Source organism: Salmo salar, chromosome 26 (genome assembly GCF_965601325.2).
Source record: "Salmo salar chromosome 26, fSalSal1, whole genome shotgun sequence".
NCBI classification, from domain to species: domain Eukaryota; kingdom Metazoa; phylum Chordata; class Actinopteri; order Salmoniformes; family Salmonidae; genus Salmo; species Salmo salar.
In genome coordinates this window covers 55,763,287-55,786,088 of record NC_138316.1, presented here as the reverse complement: position 1 = coordinate 55,786,088, position 22,802 = coordinate 55,763,287, and the positions used below count along the sequence as shown (strand labels likewise).

The following is a 22,802-nucleotide window of genomic DNA, read 5'->3' as shown; positions in this document are numbered from 1 at the left end:
GCAGGGTTAGTGTGGTGGAGACCATCTGAATGACTGCAGGGTTAGTGTGGTGGAGACCATCTGAATGACTGCAGGGTTAGTGTGGTGGAGACCATCTGAATGACTGCAGGGTTAGTGTGGTGGAGACCATCTGAATGACTGCAGGGTTAGTGTGGTGGAGACCATCTGAATGACTGCAGGGTTAGTGTGGTGGAGACCATCTGAATGACTGCAGGGTTAGTGTGGTGGAGACCATCTGAATGACTGCAGGGTTAGTGTGGTGGAGACCATCTGAATGACTGCAGGGTTAGTGTGGTGGAGACCATCTGAATGACTGCAGGGTTAGTGTGGTGGAGACCATCTGAATGACTGCAGGGTTAGTGTGGTGGAGACCATCTGAATGACTGCAGGGTTAGTGTGGTGGAGACCATCTGAATGACTGCAGGGTTAGTGTGGTGGAGACCATCTGAATGACTGCAGGGTTAGTGTGGTGGAGACCATCTGAATGACTGCAGGGTTAGTGTGGTGGAGACCATCTGAATGACTGCAGGGTTAGTGTGGTGGAGACCATCTGAATGACTGCAGGGTTAGTGTGGTGGAGACCATCTGAATGACTGCAGGGTTAGTGTGGTGGAGACCATCTGAATGACTGCAGGGTTAGTGTGGTGGAGACCATCTGAATGACTGCAGGGTTAGTGTGGTGGAGACCATCTGAATGACTGCAGGGTTAGTGTGGTGGAGACCATCTGAATGACTGCAGGGTTAGTGTGGTGGAGACCATCTGCTGCAGGGTTAGTGTGGTGGAGACCATCTGAATGACTGCAGGGTTAGTGTGGTGGAGACCATCTGAATGACTGCAGGGTTAGTGTGGTGGAGACCATCTGAATGACTGCAGGGTTAGTGTGGTGGAGACCATCTGAATGACTGCAGGGTTAGTGTGGTGGAGACCATCTGAATGACTGCAGGGTTAGTGTGGTGGAGACCATCTGAATGACTGCAGGGTTAGTGTGGTGGAGACCATCTGAATGACTGCAGGGTTAGTGTGGTGGAGACCATCTGAATGACTGCAGGGTTAGTGTGGTGGAGACCATCTGAATGACTGCAGGGTTAGTGTGGTGGAGACCATCTGAATGACTGCAGGGTTAGTGTGGTGGAGACCATCTGAATGACTGCAGGGTTAGTGTGGTGGAGACCATCTGAATGACTGCAGGGTTAGTGTGGTGGAGACCATCTGAATGACTGCAGGGTTAGTGTGGTGGAGACCATCTGAATGACTGCAGGGTTAGTGTGGTGGAGACCATCTGAATGACTGCAGGGTTAGTGTGGTGGAGACCATCTGAATGACTGCAGGGTTAGTGTGGTGGAGACCATCTGAATGACTGCAGGGTTAGTGCGGTGGAGACCATCTGAATGACTGCAGGGTTAGTGCGGTGGAGACCATCTGAATGACTGCAGGGTTAGTGCGGTGGAGACCATCTGAATGACTGCAGGGTTAGTGTGGTGGAGACCATCTGAATGACTGCAGGGTTAGTGTGGTGGAGACCATCTGAATGACTGCAGGGTTAGTGTGGTGGAGACCATCTGAATGACTGCAGGGTTAGTGTGGTGGAGACCATCTGAATGACTGCAGGGTTAGTGCGGTGGAGACCATCTGAATGACTGCAGGGTTAGTGTGGTGGAGACCATCTGCTGCAGGGTTAGTGTGGTGGAGACCATCTGAATGACTGCAGGGTTAGTGTGGTGGAGACCATCTGAATGACTGCAGGGTTAGTGTGGTGGAGACCATCTGAATGACTGCAGGGTTAGTGTGGTGGAGACCATCTGAATGACTGCAGGGTTAGTGTGGTGGAGACCATCTGGCTGCAGGGTTAGTGTGGTGGAGACCATCTGAATGACTGCAGGGTTAGTGTGGTGGAGACCATCTGAATGACTGCAGGGTTAGTGTGGTGGAGACCATCTGAATGACTGCAGGGTTAGTGCGGTGGAGACCATCTGAATGACTGCAGGGTTAGTGCGGTGGAGACCATCTGAATGACTGCAGGGTTAGTGGGGTGGAGACCATCTGAATGACTGCAGGGTTAGTGTGGTGGAGACCATCTGAATGACTGCAGGGTTAGTGTGGTGGAGACCATCTGAATGACTGCAGGGTTAGTGTGGTGGAGACCATCTGAATGACTGCAGGGTTAGTGTGGTGGAGACCATCTGAATGACTGCAGGGTTAGTGTGGTGGAGACCATCTGAATGACTGCAGGGTTAGTGTGGTGGAGACCATCTGACTGCAGGGTTAGTGTGGTGGAGACCATCTGAATGACTGCAGGGTTAGTGTGGTGGAGACCATCTGAATGACTGCAGGGTTAGTGCGGTGGAGACCATCTGAATGACTGCAGGGTTAGTGCGGTGGAGACCATCTGAATGACTGCAGGGTTAGTGCGGTGGAGACCATCTGAATGACTGCAGGGTTAGTGCGGTGGAGACCATCTGAATGACTGCAGGGTTAGTGTGGTGGAGACCATCTGAATGACTGCAGGGTTAGTGTGGTGGAGACCATCTGAATGACTGCAGGGTTAGTGTGGTGGAGACCATCTGAATGACTGCAGGGTTAGTGTGGTGGAGACCATCTGAATGACTGCAGGGTTAGTGCGGTGGAGACCATCTGCTGCAGGGTTAGTGCGGTGGAGACCATCTGAATGACTGCAGGGTTAGTGCGGTGGAGACCATCTGAATGACTGCAGGGTTAGTGCGGTGGAGACCATCTGAATGACTGCAGGGTTAGTGCGGTGGAGACCATCTGAATGACTGCAGGGTTAGTGCGGTGGAGACCATCTGAATGACTGCAGGGTTAGTGCGGTGGAGACCATCTGAATGACTGCAGGGTTAGTGTGGTGGAGACCATCTGAATGACTGCAGGGTTAGTGTGGTGGAGACCATCTGAATGACTGCAGGGTTAGTGTGGTGGAGACCATCTGAATGACTGCAGGGTTAGTGTGGTGGAGACCATCTGCTGCAGGGTTAGTGTGGTGGAGACCATCTGAATGACTGCAGGGTTAGTGTGGTGGAGACCATCTGAATGACTGCAGGGTTAGTGTGGTGGAGACCATCTGAATGACTGCAGGGTTAGTGCGGTGGAGACCATCTGAATGACTGCAGGGTTAGTGCGGTGGAGACCATCTGAATGACTGCAGGGTTAGTGTGGTGGAGACCATCTGAATGACTGCAGGGTTAGTGTGGTGGAGACCATCTGAATGACTGCAGGGTTAGTGTGGTGGAGACCATCTGAATGACTGCAGGGTTAGTGTGGTGGAGACCATCTGAATGACTGCAGGGTTAGTGTGGTGGAGACCATCTGAATGACTGCAGGGTTAGTGTGGTGGAGACCATCTGAATGACTGCAGGGTTAGTGTGGTGGAGACCATCTGAATGACTGCAGGGTTAGTGTGGTGGAGACCATCTGAATGACTGCAGGGTTAGTGTGGTGGAGACCATCTGCTGCAGGGTTAGTGTGGTGGAGACCATCTGAATGACTGCAGGGTTAGTGTGGTGGAGACCATCTGAATGACTGCAGGGTTAGTGTGGTGGAGACCATCTGAATGACTGCAGGGTTAGTGTGGTGGAGACCATCTGAATGACTGCAGGGTTAGTGTGGTGGAGACCATCTGAATGACTGCAGGGTTAGTGTGGTGGAGACCATCTGCTGCAGGGTTAGTGTGGTGGAGACCATCTGAATGACTGCAGGGTTAGTGTGGTGGAGACCATCTGAATGACTGCAGGGTTAGTGTGGTGGAGACCATCTGAATGACTGCAGGGTTAGTGTGGTGGAGACCATCTGAATGACTGCAGGGTTAGTGTGGTGGAGACCATCTGAATGACTGCAGGGTTAGTGTGGTGGAGACCATCTGAATGACTGCAGGGTTAGTGTGGTGGAGACCATCTGAATGACTGCAGGGTTAGTGTGGTGGAGACCATCTGAATGACTGCAGGGTTAGTGCGGTGGAGACCATCTGAATGACTGCAGGGTTAGTGCGGTGGAGACCATCTGAATGACTGCAGGGTTAGTGCGGTGGAGACCATCTGAATGACTGCAGGGTTAGTGTGGTGGAGACCATCTGAATGACTGCAGGGTTAGTGTGGTGGAGACCATCTGAATGACTGCAGGGTTAGTGTGGTGGAGACCATCTGAATGACTGCAGGGTTAGTGCGGTGGAGACCATCTGAATGACTGCAGGGTTAGTGCGGTGGAGACCATCTGAATGACTGCAGGGTTAGTGCGGTGGAGACCATCTGAATGACTGCAGGGTTAGTGTGGTGGAGACCATCTGAATGACTGCAGGGTTAGTGTGGTGGAGACCATCTGCTGCAGGGTTAGTGTGGTGGAGACCATCTGAATGACTGCAGGGTTAGTGTGGTGGAGACCATCTGAATGACTGCAGGGTTAGTGTGGTGGAGACCATCTGAATGACTGCAGGGTTAGTGTGGTGGAGACCATCTGAATGACTGCAGGGTTAGTGTGGTGGAGACCATCTGAATGACTGCAGGGTTAGTGTGGTGGAGACCATCTGAATGACTGCAGGGTTAGTGTGGTGGAGACCATCTGAATGACTGCAGGGTTAGTGTGGTGGAGACCATCTGAATGACTGCAGGGTTAGTGTGGTGGAGACCATCTGCTGCAGGGTTAGTGTGGTGGAGACCATCTGAATGACTGCAGGGTTAGTGTGGTGGAGACCATCTGAATGACTGCAGGGTTAGTGTGGTGGAGACCATCTGAATGACTGCAGGGTTAGTGTGGTGGAGACCATCTGCTGCAGGGTTAGTGTGGTGGAGACCATCTGAATGACTGCAGGGTTAGTGTGGTGGAGACCATCTGAATGACTGCAGGGTTAGTGCGGTGGAGACCATCTGAATGACTGCAGGGTTAGTGCGGTGGAGACCATCTGAATGACTGCAGGGTTAGTGCGGTGGAGACCATCTGAATGACTGCAGGGTTAGTGTGGTGGAGACCATCTGAATGACTGCAGGGTTAGTGTGGTGGAGACCATCTGAATGACTGCAGGGTTAGTGTGGTGGAGACCATCTGAATGACTGCAGGGTTAGTGTGGTGGAGACCATCTGAATGACTGCAGGGTTAGTGTGGTGGAGACCATCTGAATGACTGCAGGGTTAGTGTGGTGGAGACCATCTGAATGACTGCAGGGTTAGTGTGGTGGAGACCATCTGAATGACTGCAGGGTTAGTGTGGTGGAGACCATCTGCTGCAGGGTTAGTGTGGTGGAGACCATCTGAATGACTGCAGGGTTAGTGTGGTGGAGACCATCTGAATGACTGCAGGGTTAGTGTGGTGGAGACCATCTGAATGACTGCAGGGTTAGTGTGGTGGAGACCATCTGAATGACTGCAGGGTTAGTGTGGTGGAGACCATCTGAATGACTGCAGGGTTAGTGCGGTGGAGACCATCTGAATGACTGCAGGGTTAGTGCGGTGGAGACCATCTGAATGACTGCAGGGTTAGTGTGGTGGAGACCATCTGAATGACTGCAGGGTTAGTGTGGTGGAGACCATCTGAATGACTGCAGGGTTAGTGTGGTGGAGACCATCTGAATGACTGCAGGGTTAGTGTGGTGGAGACCATCTGAATGACTGCAGGGTTAGTGTGGTGGAGACCATCTGAATGACTGCAGGGTTAGTGTGGTGGAGACCATCTGAATGACTGCAGGGTTAGTGTGGTGGAGACCATCTGAATGACTGCAGGGTTAGTGTGGTGGAGACCATCTGAATGACTGCAGGGTTAGTGTGGTGGAGACCATCTGAATGACTGCAGGGTTAGTGTGGTGGAGACCATCTGAATGACTGCAGGGTTAGTGTGGTGGAGACCATCTGAATGACTGCAGGGTTAGTGTGGTGGAGACCATCTGAATGACTGCAGGGTTAGTGTGGTGGAGACCATCTGAATGACTGCAGGGTTAGTGTGGTGGAGACCATCTGAATGACTGCAGGGTTAGTGTGGTGGAGACCATCTGACTGCAGGGTTAGTGTGGTGGAGACCATCTGAATGACTGCAGGGTTAGTGTGGTGGAGACCATCTGAATGACTGCAGGGTTAGTGTGGTGGAGACCATCTGAATGACTGCAGGGTTAGTGTGGTGGAGACCATCTGAATGACTGCAGGGTTAGTGTGGTGGAGACCATCTGAATGACTGCAGGGTTAGTGTGGTGGAGACCATCTGAATGACTGCAGGGTTAGTGTGGTGGAGACCATCTGAATGACTGCAGGGTTAGTGTGGTGGAGACCATCTGAATGACTGCAGGGTTAGTGTGGTGGAGACCATCTGCTGCAGGGTTAGTGTGGTGGAGACCATCTGAATGACTGCAGGGTTAGTGTGGTGGAGACCATCTGAATGACTGCAGGGTTAGTGTGGTGGAGACCATCTGCTGCAGGGTTAGTGTGGTGGAGACCATCTGAATGACTGCAGGGTTAGTGTGGTGGAGACCATCTGAATGACTGCAGGGTTAGTGTGGTGGAGACCATCTGCTGCAGGGTTAGTGTGGTGGAGACCATCTGAATGACTGCAGGGTTAGTGTGGTGGAGACCATCTGCTGCAGGGTTAGTGTGGTGGAGACCATCTGAATGACTGCAGGGTTAGTGTGGTGGAGACCATCTGAATGACTGCAGGGTTAGTGTGGTGGAGACCATCTGAATGACTGCAGGGTTAGTGTGGTGGAGACCATCTGAATGACTGCAGGGTTAGTGTGGTGGAGACCATCTGCTGCAGGGTTAGTGCGGTGGAGACCATCTGAATGACTGCAGGGTTAGTGTGGTGGAGACCATCTGAATGACTGCAGGGTTAGTGTGGTGGAGACCATCTGAATGACTGCAGGGTTAGTGTGGTGGAGACCATCTGAATGACTGCAGGGTTAGTGTGGTGGAGACCATCTGAATGACTGCAGGGTTAGTGTGGTGGAGACCATCTGAATGACTGCAGGGTTAGTGTGGTGGAGACCATCTGAATGACTGCAGGGTTAGTGCGGTGGAGACCATCTGAATGACTGCAGGGTTAGTGCGGTGGAGACCATCTGAATGACTGCAGGGTTAGGGTGGTGGAGACCATCTGAATGACTGCAGGGTTAGTGTGGTGGAGACCATCTGAATGACTGCAGGGTTAGTGTGGTGGAGACCATCTGAATGACTGCAGGGTTAGTGTGGTGGAGACCATCTGAATGACTGCAGGGTTAGTGCGGTGGAGACCATCTGAATGACTGCAGGGTTAGTGCGGTGGAGACCATCTGAATGACTGCAGGGTTAGTGCGGTGGAGACCATCTGAATGACTGCAGGGTTAGTGTGGTGGAGACCATCTGAATGACTGCAGGGTTAGTGTGGTGGAGACCATCTGAATGACTGCAGGGTTAGTGTGGTGGAGACCATCTGCTGCAGGGTTAGTGTGGTGGAGACCATCTGAATGACTGCAGGGTTAGTGCGGTGGAGACCATCTGAATGACTGCAGGGTTAGTGTGGTGGAGACCATCTGCTGCAGGGTTAGTGTGGTGGAGACCATCTGAATGACTGCAGGGTTAGTGCGGTGGAGACCATCTGAATGACTGCAGGGTTAGTGCGGTGGAGACCATCTGAATGACTGCAGGGTTAGTGCGGTGGAGACCATCTGAATGACTGCAGGGTTAGTGCGGTGGAGACCATCTGAATGACTGCAGGGTTAGTGTGGTGGAGACCATCTGAATGACTGCAGGGTTAGTGTGGTGGAGACCATCGGAATGACTGCAGGGTTAGTGTGGTGGAGACCATCTGAATGACTGCAGGGTTAGTGTGGTGGAGACCATCTGAATGACTGCAGGGTTAGTGTGGTGGAGACCATCTGAATGACTGCAGGGTTAGTGTGGTGGAGACCATCTGAATGACTGCAGGGTTAGTGTGGTGGAGACCATCTGAATGACTGCAGGGTTAGTGTGGTGGAGACCATCTGCTGCAGGGTTAGTGTGGTGGAGACCATCTGAATGACTGCAGGGTTAGTGCGGTGGAGACCATCTGAATGACTGCAGGGTTAGTGTGGTGGAGACCATCTGCTGCAGGGTTAGTGTGGTGGAGACCATCTGAATGACTGCAGGGTTAGTGCGGTGGAGACCATCTGAATGACTGCAGGGTTAGTGCGGTGGAGACCATCTGAATGACTGCAGGGTTAGTGCGGTGGAGACCATCTGAATGACTGCAGGGTTAGTGCGGTGGAGACCATCTGAATGACTGCAGGGTTAGTGTGGTGGAGACCATCTGAATGACTGCAGGGTTAGTGTGGTGGAGACCATCGGAATGACTGCAGGGTTAGTGTGGTGGAGACCATCTGAATGACTGCAGGGTTAGTGTGGTGGAGACCATCTGAATGACTGCAGGGTTAGTGTGGTGGAGACCATCTGAATGACTGCAGGGTTAGTGTGGTGGAGACCATCTGCTGCAGGGTTAGTGTGGTGGAGACCATCTGAATGACTGCAGGGTTAGTGTGGTGGAGACCATCTGAATGACTGCAGGGTTAGTGTGGTGGAGACCATCTGCTGCAGGGTTAGTGTGGTGGAGACCATCTGAATGACTGCAGGGTTAGTGTGGTGGAGACCATCTGAATGACTGCAGGGTTAGTGTGGTGGAGACCATCTGCTGCAGGGTTAGTGTGGTGGAGACCATCTGAATGACTGCAGGGTTAGTGTGGTGGAGACCATCTGCTGCAGGGTTAGTGTGGTGGAGACCATCTGAATGACTGCAGGGTTAGTGTGGTGGAGACCATCTGAATGACTGCAGGGTTAGTGTGGTGGAGACCATCTGAATGACTGCAGGGTTAGTGTGGTGGAGACCATCTGAATGACTGCAGGGTTAGTGTGGTGGAGACCATCTGCTGCAGGGTTAGTGCGGTGGAGACCATCTGAATGACTGCAGGGTTAGTGTGGTGGAGACCATCTGAATGACTGCAGGGTTAGTGTGGTGGAGACCATCTGAATGACTGCAGGGTTAGTGTGGTGGAGACCATCTGAATGACTGCAGGGTTAGTGTGGTGGAGACCATCTGAATGACTGCAGGGTTAGTGTGGTGGAGACCATCTGAATGACTGCAGGGTTAGTGTGGTGGAGACCATCTGAATGACTGCAGGGTTAGTGCGGTGGAGACCATCTGAATGACTGCAGGGTTAGTGCGGTGGAGACCATCTGAATGACTGCAGGGTTAGGGTGGTGGAGACCATCTGAATGACTGCAGGGTTAGTGTGGTGGAGACCATCTGAATGACTGCAGGGTTAGTGTGGTGGAGACCATCTGAATGACTGCAGGGTTAGTGCGGTGGAGACCATCTGAATGACTGCAGGGTTAGTGCGGTGGAGACCATCTGAATGACTGCAGGGTTAGTGCGGTGGAGACCATCTGAATGACTGCAGGGTTAGTGCGGTGGAGACCATCTGAATGACTGCAGGGTTAGTGTGGTGGAGACCATCTGAATGACTGCAGGGTTAGTGTGGTGGAGACCATCTGAATGACTGCAGGGTTAGTGTGGTGGAGACCATCTGCTGCAGGGTTAGTGTGGTGGAGACCATCTGAATGACTGCAGGGTTAGTGCGGTGGAGACCATCTGAATGACTGCAGGGTTAGTGTGGTGGAGACCATCTGCTGCAGGGTTAGTGTGGTGGAGACCATCTGAATGACTGCAGGGTTAGTGCGGTGGAGACCATCTGAATGACTGCAGGGTTAGTGCGGTGGAGACCATCTGAATGACTGCAGGGTTAGTGCGGTGGAGACCATCTGAATGACTGCAGGGTTAGTGCGGTGGAGACCATCTGAATGACTGCAGGGTTAGTGTGGTGGAGACCATCTGAATGACTGCAGGGTTAGTGTGGTGGAGACCATCGGAATGACTGCAGGGTTAGTGTGGTGGAGACCATCTGAATGACTGCAGGGTTAGTGTGGTGGAGACCATCTGAATGACTGCAGGGTTAGTGTGGTGGAAACCATCTGAATGACTGCAGGGTTAGTGTGGTGGAGACCATCTGAATGACTGCAGGGTTAGTGTGGTGGAGACCATCTGAATGACTGCAGGGTTAGTGTGGTGGAGACCATCTGCTGCAGGGTTAGTGTGGTGGAGACCATCTGAATGACTGCAGGGTTAGTGCGGTGGAGACCATCTGAATGACTGCAGGGTTAGTGTGGTGGAGACCATCTGCTGCAGGGTTAGTGTGGTGGAGACCATCTGAATGACTGCAGGGTTAGTGCGGTGGAGACCATCTGAATGACTGCAGGGTTAGTGCGGTGGAGACCATCTGAATGACTGCAGGGTTAGTGCGGTGGAGACCATCTGAATGACTGCAGGGTTAGTGCGGTGGAGACCATCTGAATGACTGCAGGGTTAGTGTGGTGGAGACCATCTGAATGACTGCAGGGTTAGTGTGGTGGAGACCATCGGAATGACTGCAGGGTTAGTGTGGTGGAGACCATCTGAATGACTGCAGGGTTAGTGTGGTGGAGACCATCTGAATGACTGCAGGGTTAGTGTGGTGGAGACCATCTGAATGACTGCAGGGTTAGTGTGGTGGAGACCATCTGAATGACTGCAGGGTTAGTGTGGTGGAGACCATCTGAATGACTGCAGGGTTAGTGTGGTGGAGACCATCTGAATGACTGCAGGGTTAGTGTGGTGGAGACCATCTGAATGACTGCAGGGTTAGTGTGGTGGAGACCATCTGCTGCAGGGTTAGTGCGGTGGAGACCATCTGAATGACTGCAGGGTTAGTGTGGTGGAGACCATCTGAATGACTGCAGGGTTAGTGTGGTGGAGACCATCTGAATGACTGCAGGGTTAGTGTGGTGGAGACCATCTGAATGACTGCAGGGTTAGTGTGGTGGAGACCATCTGAATGACTGCAGGGTTAGTGTGGTGGAGACCATCTGCTGCAGGGTTAGTGTGGTGGAGACCATCTGAATGACTGCAGGGTTAGTGTGGTGGAGACCATCTGAATGACTGCAGGGTTAGTGTGGTGGAGACCATCTGAATGACTGCAGGGTTAGTGTGGTGGAGACCATCTGCTGCAGGGTTAGTGTGGTGGAGACCATCTGAATGACTGCAGGGTTAGTGTGGTGGAGACCATCTGAATGACTGCAGGGTTAGTGCGGTGGAGACCATCTGAATGACTGCAGGGTTAGTGTGGTGGAGACCATCTGAATGACTGCAGGGTTAGTGTGGTGGAGACCATCTGAATGACTGCAGGGTTAGTGTGGTGGAGACCATCTGAATGACTGCAGGGTTAGTGTGGTGGAGACCATCTGAATGACTGCAGGGTTAGTGCGGTGGAGACCATCTGAATGACTGCAGGGTTAGTGCGGTGGAGACCATCTGCTGCAGGGTTAGTGCGGTGGAGACCATCTGAATGACTGCAGGGTTAGTGCGGTGGAGACCATCTGAATGACTGCAGGGTTAGTGTGGTGGAGACCATCTGAATGACTGCAGGGTTAGTGTGGTGGAGACCATCTGAATGACTGCAGGGTTAGTGTGGTGGAGACCATCTGAATGACTGCAGGGTTAGTGTGGTGGAGACCATCTGAATGACTGCAGGGTTAGTGCGGTGGAGACCATCTGAATGACTGCAGGGTTAGTGTGGTGGAGACCATCTGAATGACTGCAGGGTTAGTGCGGTGGAGACCATCTGAATGACTGCAGGGTTAGTGCGGTGGAGACCATCTGAATGACTGCAGGGTTAGTGTGGTGGAGACCATCTGAATGACTGCAGGGTTAGTGCGGTGGAGACCATCTGAATGACTGCAGGGTTAGTGCGGTGGAGACCATCTGCTGCAGGGTTAGTGCGGTGGAGACCATCTTAATGACTGCAGGGTTAGTGTGGTGGAGACCATCTGAATGACTGCAGTACATTTTTAAGACTGAGAGGATATTTCTGTTATACTGTTGGTGACTCCCTGTTCTTTCCTCTCTCTCTCTCTCTCCTCTCTCTCTCTCCCCTCTTTTCCTCCCCATCTCTCTCTCCTCTCTCTCTCTCTACCTCTCTCTCTCTCTCTCTCCTCTCTCTCCCCTCTCTTCCTCCCTCCCTCTCTCTCTCTCCCCTCTCTTCCTCCCTCTCTCTCTCTCCCCTCTCTTCCTCCCTCTGTCTCTCTCCTCTCTCTCCCCTCTCTTCCTCCCCATCTCTCTCTCTCCTCTCTCTCTCTTTACCTCCCCATCTCTCTCTCCTCTCTCTCTCTTCCTCCCCATCTCTCTCTCTCCTCTCTCTCTCTCTACCTCCCCATCTCTCTCTCTCCTCTCTCTCTCTCTACCTCCCCATCTCTCTCTCTCTCTCTACCTCCCCATCTCTCTCTCTCTCTCTACCTCCCCATCTCTCTCTCTCTCTCTACCTCCCCATCTCTCTCTCTCTCTCTCTCTACCTCCCCATCTCTCTCTCTCTCCTCTCTCTCTTCCTCCCATCTCTCTCTCTACCTCTCTCTACCTCTCTCTCTCCCCTCTCTTTCTCCCCATCTCTCTCTCTCCTCTGTACCTCCCCATCTCTCCTCTGTACCTCCTCTTCTCCTTCCCCCTCTGTTCCTCTGTACCTCCTCCTCTCCTCCCCATCTCTCCTCTTCCCCCCTCCTCTGTACCTCCTCCTCTCCTCCCCCCTCTGTTCCTCTGTACCTCCTCCTCTCCTCCCCATCTCTCCTCTTCCCCCCTCCTTTGTACCTCCTCTCCTCCCCACTCCCCTCAGCATGTATGCATTCCATGCAGTAGCCAATCAGCACCTCCAGTCCCTGTGGGATTGGACCCAGCACAACCTGACCATCCGGGCCGGGAAACTGTTCTTCCGATCCAACCCTAAACTCTGCATGTCGGAGATCCGGAAGATGTGGAGGAAGACGGGCATCACAGAGAAGTTTGAGGAGGACGACTTCAGGAACAACGGAGACCGAGCGAGCTGTACGAATCAATATTTACTATTATACTGATATTATACTGTATATTATACTATACAGGTCTATGATATTATACTGTACTATTATACTGTATATTATACTATACAGGTCTATGATATTATACTGTATACTGTACTATACAGGTCTGATACTATACTGTACTATACAGGTCTGATATTATACTGTATTATACAGGTCTATGATATTTGATAATATACTACACAGCTCTAATATACTATACTCTATATTATAATATACAGGTCTGATATACTATACTCTATACTATACTATACAGCTCTAATATACTATACTCTATATTATACAGCTCTGATATACTATACTCTATATTATACAGCTCTGATATACTATACTCTATATTATACTATACAGCTCTAATATACTATACTCTATACTATACAGCTCTAATATACTATACTCTATATTATACTATACTGCTCTAATATACTATACTCTATACTATACAGCTCTAATATACTATACTCTATACTATACAGCTCTAATATACTATACTCTATATTATACTATACTGCTCTAATATACTATACTCTATACTATACAACTCTAATATAGTATACTCTATATTATACTATACAGCTCTAATATACTATACAGCTCTAATATACTATACAGCTCTAATATACTATACTCTATACTATACTATACAGCTCTAATATACTATACTCTATACTATACAGCTATAATATACTATACTCTATACTATACAGCTCTAATATACTATACTCTATATTATACTATACTCTATATTATACTATACAGCTCTAATATGCTATACTCTATACTATACAGCTCGAATATACTATACTCTATACTACACAGCTCTAATATACTATACTCTATACTATACAGCTCTAATATACTATACTCTATTATACTATACAGCTCTAATATACTATACTCTATACTATACAGCTCGAATATACTATACTCTATATTATACTATACTGCTCTAATATACTCTATATTATACTATACAGCTCTAATATACTATACTCTATATTATACTATACTGCTCTAATATACAATACTCTATACTATACAGCTCTAATATACTATACAGCTCTAATATACTATACTCTATATTATAATATACAGCTCTAATATACTATACTTGATATTATACTATACAGCTCTAATATACTATTCTTTATACTATACAGCTCTAATATACTATACTCTATACTATACAGCTCTAATATACTATACTCTATAATATACAGCTCTAATATACTATACTCTATATTATACTATACAGCTCTAATATACTATACTCTATACTATACAGCTCTGATATACTATACTCTATATTATACTATACTCTATATTATACTATACAGCTCTAATATACTATACTTTATACTATACATCTCTGATACTATACAGCTCTATGATACTATACTTAATATTATACTATACAGCTCTGATACTATACTTAATATTATACTATACAGCTCTGATACTATACTTGATATTATACTATACAGCTCATATACTATACTTGATATTATACTATACAGCTCTAATATACTTTACTCTATACTATACAGCTCTTATATACTATACTCTATACTATACAGCTCTAATATACTATACTTTATACTATACAGCTCTAATATACTCTATTATAATATACAGCTCTAATATACTATACTCTATATTATACTATACAGCTCTAATATACTATACTCTATACTATAATATACAGCTCTAATATACTCTATATTATACTATACAGCTCTAATATACTATACTTTATACTATACAGCTCTAATATACTATACTATATACTATACAGCTCTGATATACTATACTCTATATTATACTATTCTCTATATTATACTATACAGCTCTAATATACTATACTTTATACTATACTATACAGCTCTGATACTATACTCTACTATACTATACAGCTCTATGATACTATACTTAATATTATACTATACAGCTCTGATACTATACTTGATATTATACTATACAGCTCATATACTATACTTGATATTATACTATACAGCTCTAATATACTTTACTTTATACCATACAGCTCTAATATACTATACTTTATAGCTCTAATATACTCTATTATAATATACAGCTCTAATATACTATACTCTATATTATACTATACAGCTATAATATACTATACAGCTATAATATACTATACTCTATACTATAATATACAGGTCTAATATACTCTATATTATACTATACAGCTCTAATATACTATACTTTATACTATACAGCTCTAATATACTATACTTTATACTATACAGCTCTGATATACTCTATATTATAATATACAGCTCTAATATACTATACTTTATACTATACAGCTCTAATATACTATACTTTATACTATACAGCTCTGATATACTCTATATTATAATATACAGCTCTAATATACTATACTCTATATTATAATATACAACTCTAATATACTATACTCTATACTATACAGCTCTAATATACTATACTCTATACTATACAGCTCTAATATACTATACTCTATACTATACAGCTCTAATATACTATACTCTATTATAATATACAGCTCTAATATACTATACTCTATATTATACTATACAGCTCTAATATACTATACTCTATACTATACAGCTCTAATATACTATACTCTATATTATGCTATACAGCTCTAATATACTATACTCTATATTATACTCTACAGCTCTACTATACTATACTTTATACTATACAGCTCTAATATACTATACTCTATACTATACAGCTCTAATATACTATATTTTATACTATACAGCTCTAATATACTATTCTTTATACTATACAGCTCTAATATACTATACTCTATACTATACAGCTCTAATATACTATACTCTATACTATACAGCTCTAATATACTATACTCTATACTATACTCTATATTATAATATACAGCTCTAATATACTATACTCTATACTATACAGCTCTGATATACTATACTCTATATTATACTATACTCTATACTATAATATACAGCTCTAATATACTCTATATTATACTATACAGCTCTAATATACTATACTTTATACTATACAGCTCTGATATGCTATACTCTATATTATACTATTCTCTATATTATACTATACAGCTCTAATATACTATACTTTATACTATACTATACAGCTCTATGATACTATACTTAATATTATACTATACAGCTCTGATACTATACTTGATATTATACTATACAGCTCATATACTATACTTGATATTATACTATACAGCTCTAATATACTTTACTTCATACCATACAGCTCTAATATACTATACTTTATAGCTCTAATATACTCTATTATAATATACAGCTCTAATATACTATACTCTATATTATACTATACAGCTATAATATACTATACAGCTCTAATATACTATACTCTATACTATAATATACAGGTCTAATATACTCTATATTATACTATACAGCTCTAATATACTATACTTTATACTATACAGCTCTAATATAGTATACTTTATACTATACAGCTCTGATATACTCTATATTATAATATACAGCTCTAATATACTATACTCTATATTATAATATACAGCTCTAATATACTATACTCTATATTATACTATACAGCTCTAATATACTATACTCTATACTATACAGCTCTGATATACTATACTCTATATTATACTATACTCTATACTATAATATACAGCTCTAATATACTCTATATTATACTATACAGCTCTAATATACTATACTCTATATTATACTATACAGCTCTAATATACTATACTCTATACTATACAGCTCTAATATACTATACTCTATATTATACAGCTCTAATATACTATACTCTATATTATACTATACAGCTCTAATATACTATACTCTATACTATACAGCTCTAATATACTATACTCTATATTATACAGCTCTAATATACTATACTCTATACTATATAGCTCTAATATACTATACTCTATACTATACAGCTCTAATATACTATACTCTATAATATACTATACAGCTCTAATATACTATACTCTATATTATAATATACAGCTCTAATATACTATACTCTATATTATACAGCTCTAATATACTATACTCTATATTATACAGCTCTAATATACTCTACTCTATACTATACAGCTCTAATATACTCTACTCTATACTATACAGCTCTAATATACTATACTCTATATTATACAGCTCTAATATACTATACTCTATATTATACAGCTCTAATATACTATACTCTATTATACAGCTCTAATATACTATACTCTATACTATACAGCTCTAATATACTATACTCTATACTATACAGCTCTAATATACTATACTCTATACTATACAGCTATAATATACTATACTTTATACTATACAGCTCTAATATACTATACTCTATATTATAATATACTGCTCTAATATACTATACTCTATATTATACTATACAGCTCTAATATACTATACTCTATATTATAATATACTGCTCTAATATACTATACTCTATATTATACTATACAGCTCTAATATACTATACTCTATATTATACTATACAGCTCTAATATACTATACTCTATATTATACTATACAGCTCTAATATACTATACTCTATATTATAATATACTGCTTTAATATACTATACTCTATATTATACTATACTGCTCTAATATACTATACTCTATATTATACTATACAGCTCTAATATACTATACTCTATATTATACTATACAGCTCTAATATACTATACTCTATATTATAATATACTGCTTTAATATACTATACTCTATATTATAATATACAGCTCTAATATACTATACTCTATATTATAATATACAACTCTAATATACTATACTCTATACTATACAGCTCTAATATACTATACTCTATACTATACAGCTCTAATATACTATACTCTATACTATACAGCTCTAATATACTATACTCTATTATAATATACAGCTCTAATATACTATACTCTATATTATACTATACAGCTCTAATATACTATACTCTATACTATACAGCTCTAATATACTATACTCTATATTATGCTATACAGCTCTAATATACTATACTCTATATTATACTCTACAGCTCTACTATACTATACTTTATACTATACAGCTCTAATATACTATACTCTATACTATACAGCTCTAATATACTATATTTTATACTATACAGCTCTAATATACTATTCTTTATACTATACAGCTCTAATATACTATACTCTATACTATACAGCTCTAATATACTATACTCTATACTATACAGCTCTAATATACTATACTCTATACTATACTCTATATTATAATATACAGCTCTAATATACTATACTCTATATTATACTATACAGCTCTAATATACTATACTCTATACTATACAGCTCTGATATACTATACTCTATATTATACTATACTCTATACTATAATATACAGCTCTAATATACTCTATATTATACTATACAGCTCTAATATACTATACTTTATACTATACAGCTCTAATATACTATACTATATACTATACAGCTCTGATATACTATACTCTATATTATACTATTCTCTATATTATACTATACAGCTCTAATATACTATACTTTATACTATACTATACAGCTCTATGATACTATACTTAATATTATACTATACAGCTCTGATACTATACTTGATATTATACTATACAGCTCATATACTATACTTGATATTATACTATACAGCTCTAATATACTTTACTTTATACCATACAGCTCTAATATACTATACTTTATAGCTCTAATATACTCTATTATAATATACAGCTCTAATATACTATACTCTATATTATACTATACAGCTATAATATACTATACAGCTCTAATATACTATACTCTATACTATAATATACAGGTCTAATATACTCTATATTATACTATACAGCTCTAATATACTATACTTTATACTATACAGCTCTAATATACTATACTTTATACTATACAGCTCTGATATACTCTATATTATAATATACAGCTCTAATATACTATACTCTATATTATAATATACAGCTCTAATATACTATACTCTATATTATACTATACAGCTCTAATATACTATACTCTATACTATACAGCTCTGATATACTATACTCTATATTATACTATACTCTATACTATAATATACAGCTCTAATATACTCTATATTATACTATACAGCTCTAATATACTATACTCTATATTATACTATACAGCTCTAATATACTATACTCTATACTATACAGCTCTAATATACTATACTCTATATTATACAGCTCTAATATACTATACTCTATATTATACTATACAGCTCTAATATACTATACTCTATACTATACAGCTCTAATATACTATACTCTATATTATACAGCTCTAATATACTATACTCTATACTATATAGCTCTAATATACTATACTCTATACTATACAGCTCTAATATACTATACTCTATAATATACTATACAGCTCTAATATACTATACTCTATATTATAATATACAGGTCTAATATACTCTATATTATACTATACAGCTCTAATATACTATACTTTATACTATACAGCTCTAATATACTATACTTTATACTATACAGCTCTGATATACTCTATATTATAATATACAGCTCTAATATACTATACTCTATATTATAATATACAGCTCTAATATACTATACTCTATATTATACTATACAGCTCTAATATACTATACTCTATACTATACAGCTCTGATATACTATACTCTATATTATACTATACTCTATACTATAATATACAGCTCTAATATACTCTATATTATACTATACAGCTCTAATATACTATACTCTATATTATACTATACAGCTCTAATATACTATACTCTATACTATACAGCTCTAATATACTATACTCTATATTATACAGCTCTAATATACTATACTCTATATTATACTATACAGCTCTAATATACTATACTCTATACTATACAGCTCTAATATACTATACTCTATATTATACAGCTCTAATATACTATACTCTATACTATATAGCTCTAATATACTATACTCTATACTATACAGCTCTAATATACTATACTCTATAATATACTATACAGCTCTAATATACTATACTCTATATTATAATATACAGCTCTAATATACTATACTCTATATTATACAGCTCTAATATACTATACTCTATATTATACAGCTCTAATATACTCTACTCTATACTATACAGCTCTAATATACTCTACTCTATACTATACAGCTCTAATATACTATACTCTATATTATACAGCTCTAATATACTATACTCTATATTATACAGCTCTAATATACTATACTCTATTATACAGCTCTAATATACTATACTCTATACTATACAGCTCTAATATACTATACTCTATACTATACAGCTCTAATATACTATACTCTATACTATACAGCTATAATATACTATACTTTATACTATACAGCTCTAATATACTATACTCTATATTATAATATACTGCTCTAATATACTATACTCTATATTATACTATACAGCTCTAATATACTATACTCTATATTATAATATACTGCTCTAATATACTATACTCTATATTATACTATACAGCTCTAATATACTATACTCTATATTATACTATACAGCTCTAATATACTATACTCTATATTATACTATACAGCTCTAATATACTATACTCTATATTATAATATACTGCTTTAATATACTATACTCTATATTATACTATACAGCTCTAATATACTATACTCTATATTATACTATACAGCTCTAATATACTATACTCTATAATATACAGCTCTAATATACTATACTCTATACTATACAGCTCTAATATACTATACTCTATACTATACAGCTATAATATACTATACTCTATATTATAATATACTGCTGTAATATACTATACTCTATACAGCTCTAATATACTATACTGTATATTATACTATACAGCTCTGATACTATACTCTATATTATAATATAGAGCTCTAATATACTATACTCTATACTATACAGCTCTGATGTTATACTATACAGCTCTAATATACTATACTCTATACTATACAGCTCTAATATACTATACTCTATATTATATTATACAGCTCTAATATACTATACTCTATACTATACAGCTCTAATATTCTATACTCTATATTATACTATACAGGTCTAATATACTATACTATACAGCTCTAATATACTATACTCTATACTATACAGCTCTAATATACTATACTCTATATTATACTATAATGCTCTAATATACTATACTCTATATTATACAGCTCTAATATACTATACTCTATATTATACAGCTCTAATATACTATACTCTATATTATACTATACTGCTCTAATATACTATACTCTATATTATACAGCTCTAATATACTATACTCTATATTATACAGCTCTAATATACTATACTCTATATTATACTATACAGCTCTAATATACTATACTCTATACTATACAGCTCTAATATACTATACTCTATATTATACAGCTCTAATATACTATACTCTATATTATACTATACAGCTCTAATATACTATACTCTATACTATACAGCTCTAATATACTATACTCTATATTATACAGCTCTAATATACTATACTCTATACTATATAGCTCTAATATACTATACTCTATACTATACAGCTCTAATATACTATACTCTATAATATACTATACAGCTCTAATATACTATACTCTATATTATAATATACTGCTCTAATATACTATACTCTATATTATACAGCTCTAATATACTATACTCTATATTATACAGCTCTAATATACTCTACTCTATACTATACAGCTCTAATATACTCTTCTCTATACAGCTCTAATATACTATACTCTATATTATACAGCTCTAATATACTATACTCTATATTATACAGCTCTAATATACTATACTCTATATTATACAGCTCTAATATACTATACTCTATACTATACAGCTCTAATATACTATACTCTATATTATACAGCTCTAATATACTATACTCTATACTATACAGCTCTAATATACTATACTCTACATTATACTATACAGCTCTAATATACTATACTCTATTATACTATACAGCTCTAATATACTATACTCTATAATATACTATACAGCTCTAATATACTATACTCTATACTATACAGCTCTAATATACTATACTCTATACTATACAGCTCTAATATACTATACTCTATACTATACAGCTATAATATACTATACTTTATACTATACAGCTCTAATATACTATACTCTATATTATAATATACTGCTCTAATATACTATACTCTATAATATACTATACAGCTCTAATATACTATACTCTATATTATACTATACAGCTCTAATATACTATACTCTATATTATAATATACTGCTCTAATATACTATACTCTATATTATACTATACTGCTCTAATATACTATACTCTATATTATACTATACAGCTCTAATATACTATACTCTATATTATACTATACAGCTCTAATATACTATACTCTATAATATACAGCTCTAATATACTATACTCTATACTATACAGCTCTAATATACTATACTCTATACTATACAGTTCTAATATACTATACTCTATACTATACAGCTATAATATACTATAATTTATACTATACAGCTCTAATATACTATACTCTATATTATAATATACTGCTCTAATATACTATACTCTATATTATAATATACAGCTCTAATATACTATACTCTATATTATAATATACTGCTCTAATATACTATACTCTATATTATATTATACAGCTCTAATATACTATACTCTATATTATAATATACTGCTCTAATATACTATACTCTATATTATACTATACAGCTCTAATATACTATACTCTATATTATAATAT

The 22,802-nt window shown here is 40.2% G+C and overlaps 1 protein-coding gene across 2 annotated transcripts in view; it reads left to right on the top strand.

The window, feature by feature from the left end:
• Positions 1-22,802, top strand: part of LOC106588078 (insulin-like growth factor 1 receptor) — a 113,035-nt gene that overhangs the window by 43,190 nt on the left and 47,043 nt on the right. For both annotated transcript variants that reach the window (XM_082969878.1, XM_082969879.1), the window contains exon 3: positions 12,690-12,898. In XM_082969878.1, the coding sequence (XP_082826004.1) occupies positions 12,690-12,898 (209 nt within the window). The remainder of the gene's footprint in view (positions 1-12,689; positions 12,899-22,802) is intronic.